This window comes from Scyliorhinus torazame, chromosome 3 (assembly GCF_047496885.1).
Source record: "Scyliorhinus torazame isolate Kashiwa2021f chromosome 3, sScyTor2.1, whole genome shotgun sequence".
In the NCBI taxonomy this organism is placed as follows: domain Eukaryota; kingdom Metazoa; phylum Chordata; class Chondrichthyes; order Carcharhiniformes; family Scyliorhinidae; genus Scyliorhinus; species Scyliorhinus torazame.
In genome coordinates, this window is record NC_092709.1 from 291519524 (window position 1) to 291538021 (window position 18498).

The following is an 18498-nucleotide window of genomic DNA, read 5'->3' on the forward strand; positions in this document are numbered from 1 at the left end:
GGAACCATGGTTGACAAGAGAGGTTGAATGTCTTGTTAAGAGGAAAAAGGTGACTTATGTAAGGCTGAGGAAACAAGGTTCAGACAGGGCATTGGAGGGATACAAGATAGCCAGGAGGGAACTGAAGAAAGGGATTAGGAGAGCTAAGAGAGGGCATGAACAATCTTTGGCGGGTAGGATCAAGGAAAACCCCAAGGCCTTTTACACATATGTGAGAAATATGAGAATGACTAGAGCGAGGGTAGGTCCGATCAAGGATAGTAGCGGGAGATTGTGTATTGAGTCTGAAGAGATAGGAGAGGTCTTGAATGAGTACTTTTCTTCTGTATTTACAAATGAGAGGGGCGATATTGTTGGAGAGAACAGTGTGAAACAGATTGGTAAGCTCGAGGAAATACTTGTTAGGAAGGAAGATGTGTTGGGCATTTTGAAAAACTTGAGGATAGACAAGTCCCCCGGGCCTGACGGGATATATCCAAGGATTCTATGGGAAGCAAGAGATGAAATTGCAGAGCCGTTGGCAATGATCTTTTCGTCCTCACTGTCAACAGGGGTGGTACCAGGGGATTGGAGAGTGGCGAATGTCGTGCCCCGGTTCAAAAAAGGAACTAGGGATAACCCTGGGAATTACAGGCCAGTTAGTCTTACTTCGGTGGTAGGCAAAGTAATGGAAAGGGTACTGAAGGATAGGATTTCTGAGCATCTGGAAAGACACTGCTTGATTAGGGATAGTCAGCACGGATTTGTGAGGGGTAGGTCTTGCCTTACAAATCTTATTGAATTCTTTGAGGAGGTGACCAAGCATGTGGATGAAGGTAAAGCAGTGGATGTAGTGTACATGGATTTTAGTAAGGCATTTGATAAAGTTCCCCATGGTAGGCTTCTGCACAAAGTAAGGAGGCATGGGATAGTGAGAAATTTGGCCAGTTGGATAACGAACTGGCTAACCGATAGAAGTCAGAGAGTGGTGGTGGATGGCAAATATTCAGCCTGGATCCCAGTTACCAGTGGTGTACCGCAGGGATCAGTTCTGGGTCCTCTGCTGTTTGTGATTTTCATTAATGACTTGGATGAGGGAGTTGAAGGGTGGGTCAGTAAATTTGCAAACAATACGAAGATTGGTGGAGTTGTGGATAGTAAGGAGGGCTGTTGTCGGCTGCAAAGAGACATAGATAGGATGCAGAGCTGGGCTGAGAAGTGGCAGATGGAGTTTAACCCTGAAAAGTGTGAGGTTGTCCATTTTGGAAGGACAAATATGAATGCGGAATACAGGGTTAACGGTAGAGTTCTTGGCATTGTGGAGGAGCAGAGAGACCTTGGGGTCTATGTTCATACATCTTTGAAAGTTGCCACTCAAGTGGATAGAGCTGTGAAGAAGGCCTATGGTGTGCTCGCGTTCATTAACAGAGGGATTGAATTTAAGAGCCGTGAGGTGATGATGCAGCTGTACAAAACTTTGGTAAGGCCACATTTGGAGTACTGTGTACAGTTCTGGTCGCCTCATTTTAGGAAGGATGTGGAAGCTCTGGAAAAGGTGCAAAGAAGATTTACCAGGATGTTGCCTGGAATGGAGAGTAGGTCTTACAAAGAAAGGTTGAGGGTGCTAGGCCTTTTCTCATTAGAGCGGAGAAGGATGAGGGGCGACTTGATAGAGGTTTATAAGATGATCAGGGGAATAGATAGAGTAGACAGTCAGAGACTTTTTCCCCGGGTGGAACACACCATTACAAGGGGACATAAATTTAAGGTGAAAGGTGGAAGATATAGGAGGGATATCAGAGGTAGGTTCTTTACCCAGAGAGTAGTGGGGGCATGGAATGCACTGCCTGTGGAAGTAGTTGAGTCGGAAACATTAGGGACCTTCAAGCAGCTGTTGGATATGTACATGGATTACGGGAAAATGATATAGTGTAGATTTATTTATTCTTAAGGGCAGCACGGTAGCATTGTGGATAGCACAATTGCTTCACAGATCCATGGTCCCAGGTTCGATTCCAGCTTGGGTCATTGTCTGTGCGGAGTCTGCACGTCCTCCCCGTGTCTGCGTGGGTTTCCTCCGGGTGCTCCGGTTTCCTCCCACAGTCCAAAGATGTGCGGGTTAGGTGAATTGGCCAATGATAAATTGCCCTTAATGTCCAAATTGCCCTTGGTGTTGGGTGGAGGTGTTGGGTTTGGGTGGGGTGCTCTTTCCGGGGGCTGGTGCAGGCTCGGGGGGCAGAATGGCCTCCTTCTGCACTGTTGATTCAATGATAATCTATGATTAATCTAGGACAAAGGTTCGGCACAACATCGTGGGCCGAAGGGCCTGTTCTGTGCTGTATTTTCTATGTTCTATTAGTAATCCACTCCTTTTTCAGCCTCTGAGCAATTTTTAAAGGTCAAAAATCATCATGGCCTGAATTTTTCAGATGGCAGGGTCTCTCCTGCCACCATCTGAAGAGTTGGTGGGCAGCACCTCCCCACTGCAGCCAATTTATACTCGATTGAGCATTAAGTGACTGCAGGCTTGACTTCCACCCCTTACTCAAGAGGAGGTCCCACTTTGGAGAGCTGCTGGCTAATCTGATTGGACAGAAAAGAAGAAATGCAGGAGGATGTCGGTGCGCAAGTCCCAGGAACCAACCCAGATAAATTCAGGGGGTGCCAGGACACAGAAAGTATAGAAGACCTGGGAGTAACAGGAAGTAAGCGATTAGGGTCGCCCACCCAAGATGTTACTTTGTTGTTTTTCGGTCTACTCCCATCTCCTATGAGTTTCAATCTTCCCAACAGTCTAAACATTGAGGCTGTGCAGTCAACTACCTTTAAGTAGCTATTAATTAAGGGACTCATGGCCAGGCTGACCATCTGAGGCCTTGTCCACCCCAGCGTAGAATTGCTGTATGTTTGGGTGGGCGGGCAACCAGAGCGAATCCATCAGTGTCCCTTTGCCCCCGCATCATACTTCTTCTTGGCCAGTCCCTCAGGGTTGAGGATGACTTGCTTCTACTAATAATAATAATATTATAATAATAATCGCTTATTGTCACAAGTAGGCTTCAATGAAGTTACTGTGAAAAGTCCCTCCGGGGAGGTGGGTTCTGTGGTGGCTGAATAGTCCAATCCTGGATCTGCAGACTCTGCACGGGTTTGGTAAGTCGTGTTTGATGAAGTGGGTGGGTGGGACGCTTTGGATTCTGTGCTGTCTTTCCGCTGTTTACGCTTTGCCTCCACGTGCTCCATCCTGTGACGCTCACGTTGATATGCCTATCCTGCCAGTGGATTTGCAGGATTTTGTAGAGGCAACATTGGTGATATCTCTCCAGGGATTTGAGGTGTCTGCTGTATATTGTCCATGTTTCTCATGCATACATTAGGGAGGGGACCTGGCTGCTCTGTGGACCATGAGCTTGGTGCTGGATTTGAGGTCTTGGCCTTTGAACACTCTGTTCCTGAAGCCTCCGAAAACTGCACTGGCACATTGGAGTCGATGCTAAATATCATTGTTGATGTCTGCTCGCGCCACGAGTAATGAAGAATAAAGGAATAAAGGGTTCTGGTGTTCGGGCGGGAAAGTGTAGCTGAGTCCACAAAAGATCAGCCATGATCTCATTGAATGGCGGAGCAGGCTCGAAGGGCCACTTGGCCTACTCCTGCTCCTAGTTCGTATGTAATGGGAAATAATCCACATGATCCAGCGATTCACCATGGATTTTGATGGTCAGGGGGTGGGGGGCAGTTTTATGTGGCAGGAGCGGGCTAGGTTCGTCCCAGGTTCGATTCACGGCTTGGTAATTGTCTGTGCGGAATCTGCACGTTCTCCCTGTCATGTGAGAGTACCTTTAAGAAATGGGTGTTTACTACTGCAGTGATGTCAGAGTGGATGGAGCTGGGCTGTCTGTCAGCTTTTTACTTTTGTTTTAGGCTGTTTGCTGCAGGGTGTGTTTTAGTTTTGTTTTCAGTGTTGGAGCTGAAGTCAGACAGAGCAGGTGTACTGTTGATCTCTCTGCCATGAAAAGACTATCTCCTGATCATTTGATGAATTCAGAATTATGAATGTTCTCAGTAGTGAATGTAAACCTAATGTGTTCTGTTAAAAGATGTTTCTTAAGTCTTTTGGAAGTTAAAAGGACAGCTTATGGATTACTTAGTATTGTATTCTTTGGGGGTTGTATTTGAATTAATGATTGCTAAGTTGTTCACTGTATGTTTTAAAAAGGTTAACTTGAGTTCATAGAATAAACATTGTTTTGCTTTAAAAAATACTTTTCCATTTCTGCTGTACCACACCTGTAGAGTGGGCCGAGTGCTCCCCATACCACAATCTATTAAAAGTTGTGGGTCAGGTGAACTCTATGATACACTTTGGCGTTTTCTAAACCCTGGCCCATAACATCCCCATGTCTGCATGGGTTTCCTCTAGGTGCTCCGGATTCCTCCCACAAGTCCCGAAAGACTTTATGTTAGGTAATTTCGACATTCTGTATTCTCCCTCTGTGTACCTGAACAGGCGCCGGAATGTGGGGTCTAGGGGCTTTTCACAGTAACTTAATTGCAGTATTAATGTAAGCCTACTTGTGACAATAAAGATTATTATTATTAGTAGTAGAGAACCTTTGTTTTCGGAAGTTTAACCTGAGGCCCATTCTCTTATGCCTCGGTGAATGCTTCAACGATGGTTTGAAGCTCAGCCTCTGAAGTGTGCACGCATACAGGCTTCATCTGCGAACTGCAGCTTGATGAAAGACGTTGGGATGGTCTTTGTGTTGGCCTGGACGCATTGGAGGTTCACAGTTTTCCGCTTGTCCAATAGGTTAACTCCACTACAGCGAGGAGCTTCAGGGTAATAGGATGGAGTATTGCTGCGAGGAAGATGAGAAGAGAGTTGGTGCGAGGACGCAGCCCTGTTTGACCCCAGTTTACGAACACATTGGGCCTGTGGTTGTTCAGTTGGTGAGGATCACTGCTTGCATGTCATCGTAGATCTGGCGGAGAATTGTGGCTAATTTCTGCGGGCAGCCGTTTTGAGGAGGGTGTTCCACAATCCCTCACAGTTGACAGCGTTGAAGGCTTTTGTGAGATTGAAGAAAACCATCTGCAGAGGTTGATGCTGCTCCCTGCACTTTTCCTGAATTTGTCACGCATTGAAGATCATGTCCATTCAGCCTCTTGTTGGGCAGAAGCCGCACTGAGACTAGGGGAGGAGCTCTTCAGCCACTGGGAGGAGGTGGTTGAGAAGGATCTCGCAATGACCTTTCCAGTGGCGGAGAGTAGGGAAATACCTCTAATTCCCGCAGTCGGTCTTGTCTCCTTTCTTGAAGATGGTGACAATGAAGGAGTCTCTGAGATCACCTGACATGCTTTCTTCCTTCCAGACAAGGGTGCTGAGCGTGTGAATTCTTAATGCCTCTCCACTGCATTTTAGTACTGCTGCGGGGATTCCCATCTGTGCCAGAGGCCTTGTTGTTCTTCAGCTGTCGGATGGCCTTTTTGACCTCCTGTCGAGTTGGGGTTGCGCTGAGATGGCGGGTAGCGAGTTGCGGGATGGTGTCGAGGGCACTTACGTTGAAGGTTGTGACATGGTTGAGGGGGTCCTTGAAGTGCTCTCTCCAGCTCTTGGTCTTTGATGAGCGCCTCCCTATTTTTTGGCTCTCAGCGGGGTGGGTCCTTGGGTACACAGACTGTAGATGGTTTTAATTGTACTGAAGAAGCCGCTGCGCACATCGTGGTTGTTGGCGAGTTCCTGAGTCTCCTGCGTTCTTTCCACCCACCATCCGTTCTTTAGGTCACGGATTCTTTGTTGCACCTTGGCCTTCAATTGACTGTCGACTTGTTCCCTCTCACTCGAGTTTTGGTGGAGCTGCAGAGGAGAATCAAATCATCTCCCTTTGGGATGCGGGACAGTGATTTGTCACACCCATTGCATCTAGGGTTGGGGCCTAGTCACTGACCGCTGTGATGTGCTGCTTCTGGGGCAGGGTGAGCCATAGGGTCATGAGATACAAAGAACAAAGAAAAGTACAGCACAGGAACAGGCCCTTCGGCCCTCTAAGCCCACGCTGACCATGCTGCCCATCTAAACTAAAATCTTCTACACTTCCAGGGTCCGTATCACACTATTCCCATCCTATTCATGTATTTGTCATGATTTGTCACTATCATCCCTGCTTCCACCACATCCTCCGATAGCGGGTTCCAGGCACCCACTACTCTGTGTTTTAAAAAAAAAAACCTGCCTCGTACATCTCCTCTAAACCTTGCCCCTCGCACCTTAAACCTATGCCCCCTAGTAATTGACCCCTCCACCCTGGGAAAAAGTCTCTGACCATCCACTCTGTCTATGCTCCTCATAATTTTGTAGATCTCCATCAGGTCGCCCCTCAACCTCCGTCGTTCCAGTGAGAACAAACCAAGCTTATTCCACCTCTCCTCATAGCTTATGCCCTGCATACCAGGCAACATCCTGGTAAATCTCTTCTTCACCCTCTCTAAAGCCTCCACATCCTTCTGCTAGTGTGGCGACCAGAATTGAACACTATACTCCAAATGTGGTCTAACTAAGGTTCTATACAGCTGCAACATGACTTGTCAATTCTTATACTCAATGCCCCGGCCAATGAAGGCAAGCATGCCATATGCCTTCTTGAGTACCTTCTCCACCTGCGTTGCCCCTTTCAGTGACCTGTGGACCTATACACCTAGATCTCTCTGACTGTCAATGCTCTTGAGGGTTCTACCATTCACTGTATATTCCCTACCTGTATTAGACCTTCCAAAATGCATTACCTCACATTTGTCCGGATTAAACTCCGTCTGCCATCTTTCCGCCCAAGACTCCAAACGATCTAAATCCTGCTGTATCCTCCGGCAGTCCTCGTCGCTATCCACAATTCCACCAATCTTTGTGTCATCCGTAAACTTACTAATCAGACCAGTTACATTTTCCTCCAAATCATTTATACGTACTACAAACAAAGGTCCCAGCACTGATCCCTGCGGAACACCACTCGTCACAGCCCTCCAATCAGAAAAGCATCCTTCCATTGCTACTCTCTGCCTTCTATGACCTAACCAGTTCTGTTTTCATCTTGCCAGCTCACCTCTGATCCCGTGTGACTTCATCTTTTGTACCACTCTGCCATGAGGGACCTTGTCTAAAGTCCATATAGACAACATCTACTGCCCTACCTGTATCAGCCATCTTTGTGACCTCCTCGAAAAACTCTATCAAGTTAGTGAGACACAACCTCCCCTTCACAAAACCGTGCTGCCTCTCGCTAATACGTCCACTTGCTTCCAAATGGGAGTAGATCCTTTCTCGAAGAATTCTCTCCAGTAATTTCCCTACCACTGACCTAAGGCTCACCGGCCTGAAGTTCCCTGGATTAGCCTTGCTACCCTTCTTAAACAAAGGAACAACATTGGCTATTCTCCAGTCCTTCGGGACATCACCTGAAGACAGTGAAGATCCAAAGATTTATGTTAAGGCCTCAGCAATTTCCTCTCTTGCCTCCTTCAGTCAGGTCCTGGAGACGTATCCACCTTAATATTTTTCAAGACGCCTAACACCTCGTCTTTTTGCATCTAAATGTGACCCAGGCTATCTACACACCCTTCTCCAGACTCAACTTTCACCAATTCCTTCTCTTTGGTGAATACTGATGTAAAGTATTCATTTAGTACCTCGCCCATTTCCTCTGGCTCCACGCATAGATTCCTCCCTTGAATTTCAGTGGGCCAACTCTTTTCATGGTTACCCTCTTGCTTATTATGTAGGTGTAGAAAGCCTTGGGATTTTCCTTAACCCTATTTGCCAATGACTTTTCGTGCCCCCTTTTAGCCCTCCTGACACCTTCCTACTTTCCTTATATTGTACACAGACTTTCTGTTCCTAGCCTTCTAGCCCTGACAAAAGTCTCCTTTTTCTTTTTGACGAGACCTACAGTATCTTTCGTTATTCAAGGTTCCCGAAATTTGCCATTTTTATCCTTCTTCCGCACAGGAACATGCCGGTCCTGAATTCCTTTCAATTGACATTTGAAAGCCTCCCACATGTCAGATGTTGATTTAGCCTCAAACCTCCGCCCCCAATCTAGGTTCTTCAGTTCCCACCTAATGTTGTTATAATTAGCCTTCCCCCAATTTAGCACATTCACCCTAGTCCACTCTTATCCTTGTCCACTAGCACTTTAAAACTTACTGAATTGTGGTCACTGTTCCCAAAATACTCCCCTATTGAAACTTCTACCACCTGGCCGGTCTTAATCCCCAATGCCAGGCCCAGTACCGCCCCTTCCCAGTTGGACTATCTACATATTGTTTTAAAAAGCCCTCCTGGATGCTCCTTACAAACTCTGCCCCGTCTAAGCCCCTCGCACTAAGTGAGTCCCAGTCAATATTGGGGGTTAAAGTCTCCCATCACAACAACCCTGTTGCTTTTACTCCTTTCCAAAATCTATCTACCTATCTGCTCCTCTATCTTCCGCTGGCTGTTGGGAGGCCTGTAGTAAACCCCCAACATTGTGACTGCACCCTTCTTATTCCTGATCTCTACCCATATAGCCTCGTTGCCCTCTGAGGTGTCCTCCCGCAGTACAGCTGTGATGCTGCCCCTAACCAGCAGTGCAACTCCTCCACCCTTTTTACCTCCCCCTTTTTCTCACCTGAAACCTCTGAATCCAGGAACATTTAGTTGACAATCCTGTCCTTCCCTCAACCAGGTCTCTGTAATGGCAATAACATCATAGTTCCAAGTACTAATCCAAGCTCTAAGTTCATCTGCCTTACCTGTTATACTTCTTGCATTAAAACATATGCACTTCAGGCCACCAGTCCCGCTGTTTTCAGCAGCATCTCCCTGTCTGCTCTTCCTCAGAGCCATACTGGCCCTTTACCCCCTGCCCCCCTGCTCACCTTGCAGGGGGGTTCGTTGAGTCATCCAACCAATTTGTTCGCCAAGCTGACCCCGTAGAGACTATGTTCTTCTGGTTTGCTGTTCCATAAGAAGGTATATCCACCGCCTTGTCCTTTAAGCTGGCCACCTCCTGCCAGTCATGTCTCTCTCAGGGCGACAATGTCAATGTTGTGATGCCAGGGTTCCTAGGCTATGATGGCGGTGCAACGTTCAGGTCTGTTGCTGTTGGGGTTGTCCACCAGGGTTCTGACCTTCCAGTCCCAAAATTCATTCGGGTGGGTGGGGTGGGGTTGAGATGGAAGATGCTTGTGCGTGGATTCTTTTTAACGTGGGTTGGTTATTGCACACCAACCACCACAAAGGAGCCAGGTCTTGACCCAGTGGCAGGGAAATCCGAGATGACTGGAGACCAGGGATCATTCTTGTGAACCTACTCTGGACTCTTTCCAAGGCCAACACATCCTTCCTTAGATACGGGGTCCAAAAGTGCTCATATTACTCCAAATGGGGTCTGACCAAAGCCTCATACAGCCTCAAGTACACTTTGGAAGTACATCCCTGGTCTTATATTCTAGCCCTCTCGACATGAATGCTAACATTGCATTTGCCTTCCTAACTGCTGACTGAACCTGCACGTTAACCTTAATAGAATCTTGACCAAGGACTCCCAAGTCCCTTTGTGCTTCTGATTTCCTAAGCATTTCCCCATTCAGAAAATAATCTATGCCTCCATTCCTCCTTCCAAAATGCATAACCTCACACTTTTCCACATTGTATTTCATCTGCCACTTCATTGACAACTCTCCTAGTTTGTCCAAATCCTTCTGCAGCCCCACTGCTTCCTCAATAGCACCTGGCCCTCGACAAATCTTTGTATCGTCTGCAAACTTAGCAACAGTGCCTTCAGTTCCTTCTTCCAGGTCATTAATGTAGATTGTGAAACGTTGTGGTCCCAGCACAGACCCCTGAGGCACACCACTAGTCACTGGCTGACATCCTGAAAAAGCCCCCTTTATGGAAGATATAGGAGGGATATCAGAGGTAGGTTCTTTACCCAGAGAGTAGTGGGGGCATGGAATGCACTGCCTGTGGAAGTAGTTGAGTCGGAAACATTAGTGACCTTCAAGCAGCTGTTGGATAGGTACATGGATTACGGGAAAATGATATAGTGTAGATTTATTTGTTCTTAAGGGCAGCACGGTAGCATTGTGGATAGCACAATTGCTTCACAGATCCATGGTCTCAGGTGCGATTTCGGCTTGGGTCATTGTCTGTGCGGAGTCTGCACGTCCTCCCCGTGTCTGCGTGGGTTTCCTCCGGGTGCTCCGGTTTCCTCCCACAGTCCAAAGATGTGCGGGTTAGGTGAATTGGCCAATGATAAATTGCCCTTAATGTCCAAATTGCCCTTGGTGTTGGGTGGAGGTGTTGTGTTTGGGTGGGGTGCTCTTTCCGGGGGCTGGTGCGGACTCGGGGGGGCCGAGTGGCCTCCTTCTGCACTGTAGATTCAATGATAATCTATGATTAATCTAGGACAAAGGTTCGGCACAACATCGTGGGCCGAAGGGCCTGTTCTGTGCTGTATTTTCTATGTTCTATGTTCTATGTTTATCCCCACTCTGTGCCTTCTGCCAGTCAGCCAATCCTCTATCCATGGCAGGATCTTACCTTTAACACCATGGGCTCTTAACTTATTTAACAGTCTCCGATGTGGCATCTTGTCAATGGCCTTCTGGAAATCTAAATAACTCACATCCACTTGTTCTCCTTTGTCTAACTTCCTTCTTACCTCCTCAAAGAACTCTAACAGATTTGTCAGACATGACCTCCCTTTGACAAAGCCGTGCTGACTCTGTCTTATTTTATCGTGCACTTCCAAGTACTCCTCGATCCCCTCTTTAATAATGGACTCTAAAATCTTACCAATGACCGAAGTCAGGCTAACCGGCCTATAATTTCCTGTCTTCTGCCTCCTTTCCTTCTTAAACAGCGGTGTTACATTAGCCACTTTCCAGTTCTCCAGGACCCTTCCTGCTTCCAGTGATTCCAGTGCCTCCACAATCTCCTCAGCTATCTCTTAGAACCCTGGGGTGTAGTCCATCTGGTCCAGGTGACCTATCCACCTTCAGACCTTTCAGTTTCCCCAGAACCTTGTCCTTAGTGATGGACACTGCACTCACCTCTGCCCCCTGATTCTCCTGGAGCTCTGGCATCCCACTGGTGTCTTCCACTGTGAAGACTGATGCAAAGTAACCATTCAATTCCTCTGCCATTTCTTTGTTTCCTATTATTACTTCTCCAGCCACATTATCCAGTGGCCCAATGTCTATGTTTGCCCCTCTCTTACTTTTTATATATTGAAAAAAAACTCCTCCAATCTTGTTTTATATATGTAGCTAGCTGGCACTCCTATTTCATCTTCTCTCCCCTTATTGCTTTTTTAGTTGTCCTCTGCTCGCTTTTAAAAGATTCCTAATCCTCTGGCTTCCCACTAATCTTTGCCACTTTGTATGCTTTTTCTTTCGCTGTTATGCTGTCCTTGACTTCCCTCACCAACCATAGATGCCTTGTCCTCCCCTTAGCATGTTTCCTTCTCCTTGTAATGAATTTCTGTTGTGCCTCCCTCTGGAAACTGACCGTGTGGTCAGTTGTTGCAATCAGTGTTTGTCATTCTGAGTTAAACTTGAACTGGCATAAAATTCAGTGTATTGATTGGACCCACTGATGCGCCATCAATTACAATCAAAGACGAAGTAGTAACATAACTGAAGGCTTTAATCGACTAGAACTGTTCCCCAGCAGCTTCGGTACAGAAATGAGGGCTGCTGGGACGGCACCGGATCTTATATCTGTCAGGGCGGAGCTACATACCAACAGCCAATGGTAAACTCCTAGGTTTAACCAATGGTCTTCAGCCTCTCGGCTACTGCAATACTGTAATACCTGATAATACCACACCCTCATGCATTTCTTGTAACCTCTGAGTTTTAGGAGTACACTGCTGCTGACGAAGCAATGCACTGAATTCTGTGGGGATTTTATTTCATTTTAGGTGCAAGTTCTAACGCATATTGCACTGGCTAAAATTGATTTTTCTACTGCTTAGTCACTGCATGAATAAATGTAAGATGGTACACTTTCTCTATAACCAATAGAAAATTGTATACTATGCTGCAGGAAACAGGAGGAACGGGTACATCAAGTTCGAAAGAAATTGGAGGAAGCTCTAATGGCAGACGAGTTGGCACGAGCGGAAGAAGAAAGGCATGTGGACCGAGAGCAATGTGATGCACTTGGGTAAGATTTTCATTGCAGCTTGAGTAATATTCATCTTTATTAGTGTCACAAGTAGGCTTACATTAACACTGCAATGAAGTTACTGTGAAAATCCCCTAGTCGCCACACTCCGGCGCCAGTTCCGGTACATAGAGGGAGAAATCAGAATGTCAAATTTACCCAACAAGCGCATCTTTCGGGACTTGTGGGAGGAAACTGGAGCACCTGGAGGAAACCCTCTGCAGACACGGGGAGAGCGTGCGGATTCCGCGCACACCGTGACCCAGCCGGGAATCGTACCTGGGTCCCTGGTGCTGTGAACCAACAGTGCTACTGTGCCACCCACCTGTCAATATGGTTGAGTGGCATGGGGATGCACCATCTTAACAGTTATTGAATCCAAAATAAAAAAAGCAGATGTTTGGACTTCTTGGCTCTATCAGCTACATCCATTGAATCAGATCTCTGAATTGATCTGCAGGCATGTTCAATACCCTTTAAAGAGGAAACTTCATTGTTACTTTTAAGAAACAGGTACATAGTGTTTTTATTAACATTTTTTTTGCTGACCTTGTCTGTTGTCATTGATCTTAAAAAATACAATGTGATTGGGAGCTTAAAGGGGATATCTTTTTGGGATATATGGTTTTTATTCTATCATTGCAAGCTAAGTTCAGATGCATTTTGTACGTTGTATGGATTTTTTTAACAGACATTTTAAAATGACGAAAAGGGAAGGATAGCTTCAGGTATAACTGATTAAAACTGAAGGGGGAGAAGCCAGGGTTGCTACGAGAAGCTGGCAGCTGTGATTTTCTCCTCGAGTCATTCCACCTTCAAAAGTTGGTGCCTTCAAAGGCACATTCGTACTTCAGCCTTGAGAATAAATGTGGCATGTCACTTCAACTAATTTTTCCTGCAATGGTGTTAGCAGCATTTAAATAAGATTCAACCCTATAATAGAGGGTGGAAGAATTAGAAAAAAATGCTATTTAAATTTTTCTGTGCTCCAATTTTTCAAAATGCAGCATTACAGTTTTTTTAATTTGTCCATTGACTTGGAGATTAGTCCTTGGCCTGCCATGATAATAAACTGATTTTTAATAATAACAGTCATAAAACATTTATTTCGCGTTATATTCCAAAATGCACTGAAGCTTTTAATATTGTCCTGAATTTTAAAATAAATGTATCGTTTTATGTGTCTTGCCATTGGATTATTAAATCAGTGGGATTTGGGTATTTTATGCTTGGACCTATTTTTAGGTTTAATCCTAACATTAACACAAAGATAAAGATCATTTTGATATATTCATTGCACAGAGGAAAACCACGGGAAAATCTGTGACATTAAAAAAAAAATGCATACAAATTCAATTTTATAAATATGTAGCGGACACCTGTAGTGTTGAAACACTAGTGTGGTGGTCCTGTTAAATGAATAAAACTATTGTCATCCACTATGATGTAAAAACTACAAACTTTTTTCCACCTTGTAGCACAAAGATGTAAATTTAAATTAAATAAATTTAAAGTAATTTTCGTAGATAGCGGGACAGTTGGGTCAAATCACTTCCTCTCCCCCTTCCTGTCCTTGGCTCTCTCCTTCACCTTTCCTCACCCTCTCTTCTGCCCTTTCTCCCTCTTCCGCCTTTCTCCCTCTTTCTCCCCCCCCCTCTGCTCTCTCTTGCCCCTCTGCTCTCTCTTGCCCCTCTGCTCTCTCTTGCCCCTCTGCTCTCGCTTGCCCCTCTGCTCTCGCTTGCCCCTCTGCTCTCTCTTGCCCCTCTGCTCTCTCTTGCCCCTCTGCTCTCTCTTGCCCCTCTGCTCTCTCTTGCCCCTCTGCTCTCTCTTGCCCCTCTGCTCTCTCTTGCCCCTCTGCTCTCTCTTGCCCCTCTGCTCTCTCTTGCCCCTCTGCTCTCTCTTGCCCCTCTGCTCTCTCGTGCCCCTCTGCTCTCTCTTGCCCCTCTGCTCTCTCTTGCCCCTCTGCTCTCTCTTGCCCCTCTGCTCTCTCTTGCCCCTCTGCTCTCTCTTGCCCCTCTGCTCTCTCTTGCCCCTCTGCTCTCTCTTGCCCCTCTGCTCTCTCTTGCCCCTCTGCTCTCTCTTGCCCCTCTGCTCTCTCTTGCCCCTCTGCTCTCTCTTGCCCCTCTGCTCTCTCTTGCCCCTCTGCTCTCTCTTGTCCCTCTGCTCTCTCTTGCCCCTCTGCTCTCTCTTGCCCCTCTGCTCTCTCTTGCCCCTCTGCTCTCTCTTGCCCCTCTGCTCTCTCTTGCCCCTCTGCTCTCTCTTGCCCCTCTGCTCTCTCTTGCCCCTCTGCTCTCTCTTGCCCCTCTGCTCTCTCTTGCCCCTCTGCTCTCTCTTGCCCCTCTGCTCTCTCTTGCCCCTCTGCTCTCTCTTGCCCCTCTGCTCTCTCTTGCCCCTCTGCTCTCTCTTGCCCCTCTGCTCTCTCTTGCCCCTCTGCTCTCTCTTGCCCCTCTGCTCTCTCTTGCCCCTCTGCTCTCTCTTGCCCCTCTGCTCTCTCTTGCCCCTCTGCTCTCTCTTGCCCCTCTGCTCTCTCTTGCCCCTCTGCTCTCTCTTGCCCCTCTGCTCTCTCTTGCCCCTCTGCTCTCTCTTGCCCCTCTGCTCTCTCTTGCCCCTCTGCTCTCTCTTGCCCCTCTGCTCTCTCTTGCCCCTCTGCTCTCTCTTGCCCCTCTGCTCTCTCTTGCCCCTCTGCTCTCTCTTGCCCCTCTGCTCTCTCTTGCCCCTCTGCTCTCTCTTGCCCCTCTGCTCTCTTTTGCCCCTCTGCTCTCTCTTGCCCCTCTGCTCTCTCTTGCCCCTCTGCTCTCTCTTGCCCCTCTGCTCTCTCTTGCCCCTTTGCTCTCTCTTCCCCCCCTTGCTCTCTCTTCCTCCCCTTGCTCCCTCTTCCTCACCTTGCTCTCTCTTCCCCCCCCACTCTCTCTTTCCCCCCCCTTGCTCTCTCTTCTCCCCCCCTTGCTCTCTCTTCTCCCCCCTTGCTCTCTCTTCTCCCCCCTTGCTCTCTCTTCTCCCCCCCTTGCTCTCTCTTCTCCCCCTTGCTCTCTCTTCTCCCCCTTGCTCTCTCTTCTCCCCCTTGCTCTCTCTTCTTCCCCCTTGTTCTCTCTTCTCCCCCCTTGCTCTCGCTTCCCCCTTGCTCTCTCTTCCCCCCCCTTGCTCTCTCTTCCCCCCCCCTTGCTCTCTCTTTCCCCCCCCCTTGCTCTCTCTTCCCCCCTTGCTCTCTCTTCCCCCCCTTGCTCTCTCTTCCCCCCCCTTGCTCTCTCTTCCCCCCCCTTGCTCTCTCTTCCCCCCCCTTGCTCTCTCTTCCCCCCCTTGCTCTCTCTTCCCCCCCCTTGCTCTCTTCCCCCCTTGCTCTCTTCCCCCCTTGCTCTCTTTCCCCCCCTTGCTCTCTCTTTCCCCCCCCCTTGCTCTCTCTTTCCCCCCCTTGCTCTCTCTTTCCCCCCCTTGCTCTCTCTTTCCCCCCCTTGCTCTCTCTTCCTCCCCCCCTTGCTCTCTCTTTCCCCCCCCTTGCTCTCTCTTCCCCCCCCCTGCTCTCTCTTCCCCTCCTTGCTCTCTCTTCCCCCCCTTGCTCTCTCTTCCCCCCTTGCTCTCTCTTCCCCCCTTGCTCTCTCTTCCCCCCCCCTTGCTCTCTCTTCCCCCCCCCTTTGCTCTCTCTTTCCCCCTCCCCTTGCTCTCTCTTTCCCCTCCCCTTGCTCTCTCTTCATGGACAGCATGGTAGCACAGTGGTTAGCACTGTAGCTTCACAGCACCAGGGTCCCAGGTTTGATTCCCGGCTGGGTCCCTGTCTGTGCGGAGTCTGCACGTTCTCCCACGTATCTGCGTGGGTTTCCTCCGGGTGCTCCGGTTTCCTCCCACTAGTCCCGAAAGACGTGCTGGTAGGTAATTTGGACATTCTAAATCCTCCCTCTGTGTACCCGAACAGGCGCCGGAATGTGGCGACATGGGGCTTTTCACAGTAACTTCATTGCAATGTAAGCCTACTTGTGACAATAAAGATTATTATTAGCTTCTTGCCCTTTGCTCTTGTTGTAGTCAATATTTTCCTGCTTCTGTAGAAGAAAGATTCAACAACGCTCGTTGAGACAAAATAACAAGGCTTTATTTACGAAGAGACTACATGCAGTAATGGCTGAAACTTGAGGTCAGAGAGCAGTTAGTGAAACTGCTGATTCCTTCTCAAGTCCACGCTTTTACAGAAAATCAGTTCAGTATTTACACATTATCATTATCAAGATTGCGTGACTGCTGCTTAGTCAGGAATTCGATCGGAGTAGGAAATGGAGGCAATGCCTGCTGACCTTATTGGGATCTTTGTCGCATCACTCATACCATTATCTTGTCCTTGGAGGGAACGTTGAGAGGTCGAAGGAGACTTATTTCTTGCTGATCTTATCTTGTCTTATTCCTACGGCCCTGGGTTACGGCGAGTTAGTCTTATCAGGAGTTGCCGAGGTCCAGTATTTTGGAATGGCTTGACCCTCTCTGATCTTATTCATACTTCAAGTTGTGCAGAGTCGGCCTTATTAGTCTTACAGGAGTCTGAAATGGTTAGGGCAGCATTTCTTACATTGTATCAAATATTTTGACAAGTCTTCCCATTGACCAGTTTTCCCATCATGCCATTACTTTATTCGTACCATATCACACTCTCTCTTCTTGCCCTTTGCTCTCTCTTCTTGCCCTTTGCTCTCTCTTTTCATAGAATTTACAGTGCAGAAGGAGGCTATTTGGCCCATCGAGTCTGCACCGGCTCTTGGAAAGAGCACCCAAGCCCACACCCCCAGCCTATCCCCATAACCCAGTAACCCCACCCAACACTAAGGGCAATTTTGGACACTAAGGACAATTTAGCATGGCCAATCCACCTCACCACATCTTTGGACTGTGGGAGGAAACCGGAGCACCCGGAGGAAACCCACGCACACACGGGGAGAATGTGCTGTGAAGCAATTGTGCTATCCACAATGCTACCGTGCTGCCCAAAATGATCTCTTCTTGCCCTTTGCTCTCTATTCTTGCCCTTTGCTCTCTATTATTGCCCTTTGCTCTCTTCCCTTTCTCCCTTGGCTCTATCCCCTTTCCATATTTCTCTCTCTTCCCTTCACCCCACCTTTTCCTCTGCCCTTCTCTCCCCGTTTTCTCTTTCCCCTGTTCCCCTTCTTCCACTGTTCTCTCTGTCCTTTTTTCCTCCATTCGTTCACACCCTTCTTCTCTATTCATGCACCCTGGTGAGAGGGCTAGGCACAGCTGTGATGGTCCCTAAATTTGGATAACTTACTGACTGAAACTAGAGGGTCTACGGGAAAAATCTCTGGGGCGCTGTTAATGCGTGTAATGAACCGTTATGAAAAAGATTTAAGAGCTGAAAATCAGGGTAAATTTAATATGAACTTATTAGATACTGTGGTAAACAACAAAATTGTCCTAATCCGTGTAGGTTGAGTCATATTTTTACCTGACACCCGTGACTGATTCTTTTGTGATGACACCCTGCATTAAAAATATTTGCGAGTTGAGTGTGACTACCCTTGACATGAAGGCAGCATTTGACCGAGTGTGGCATCAAGAATCCCTCGCAAAGTCGATGGGCATTAGGGAGAATACCCTCCTCTGGTTGGAGTCATACTTAGCACAAAGGGAGATGGTTGTTGTTGTTGGAAGTGAATCCTCTCAGTTTCAGGACATCACTGCAAGAGTTCCTACGCAGGAGCATCCTCGGCTGCTTCATCAGTGACTTTCCCTCCTTTATAAGTTCAGAAGTGGGGATGTTCACAAAGTTAAGCATTGTTTGCGACACTTCAGATACTGAAGCAGTCCGTGGAACAAAGAAATGGCAGCAGAACTGAATCAGTACCTTGCATTAGGCTTCACAGTGGAATACACCAGTGGCATGCCAGAATTTCAATTCAGTAAGGGGGAAGAGGTGAGTGTCGTGTCCATCACTAAGGAGAAGGTGCTGGGGAAACTGAAAGGTCAAAAGGTGGATAAATCACCCGGACTGGATGGACTACACCCAGGGTTCTAAAAGAGACAGTTGAGGAGATTGTGCAGGCATTGGTGGTGATTTTTTCATAGATAGAATTTACAGTGCAGAAGGAGGCCATTCGGCCCATCGAGTCTGCACCGGCTCTTGGAAAGAGCACCCTACCCAAGATCAACACCTCCACCCCATCCCCATAACCCAGTAACCCCACCCAACACCAAGGGCAATTTTGGACACTAAGGGCAATTTAGCATGGCCAATCCACCTAACCTGCACATCTTTGGACTGTGGGAGGAAACCGGAGCACCCGGAGGAAACCCATGCACACACGGGGAGGATGTGC

The 18498-nt window shown here is 47.7% G+C and overlaps 1 protein-coding gene across 1 annotated transcript in view; it reads left to right on the forward strand.

The window, feature by feature from the left end:
- mbd2 (methyl-CpG binding domain protein 2) overlaps positions 1-18498 on the forward strand; it is a 216558-nt gene that overhangs the window by 154505 nt on the left and 43555 nt on the right. Inside the window, exon 6 of the mRNA XM_072497410.1 lies at positions 12068-12187. Coding sequence (XP_072353511.1) covers positions 12068-12187 — 120 coding nt within the window. The remainder of the gene's footprint in view (positions 1-12067; positions 12188-18498) is intronic.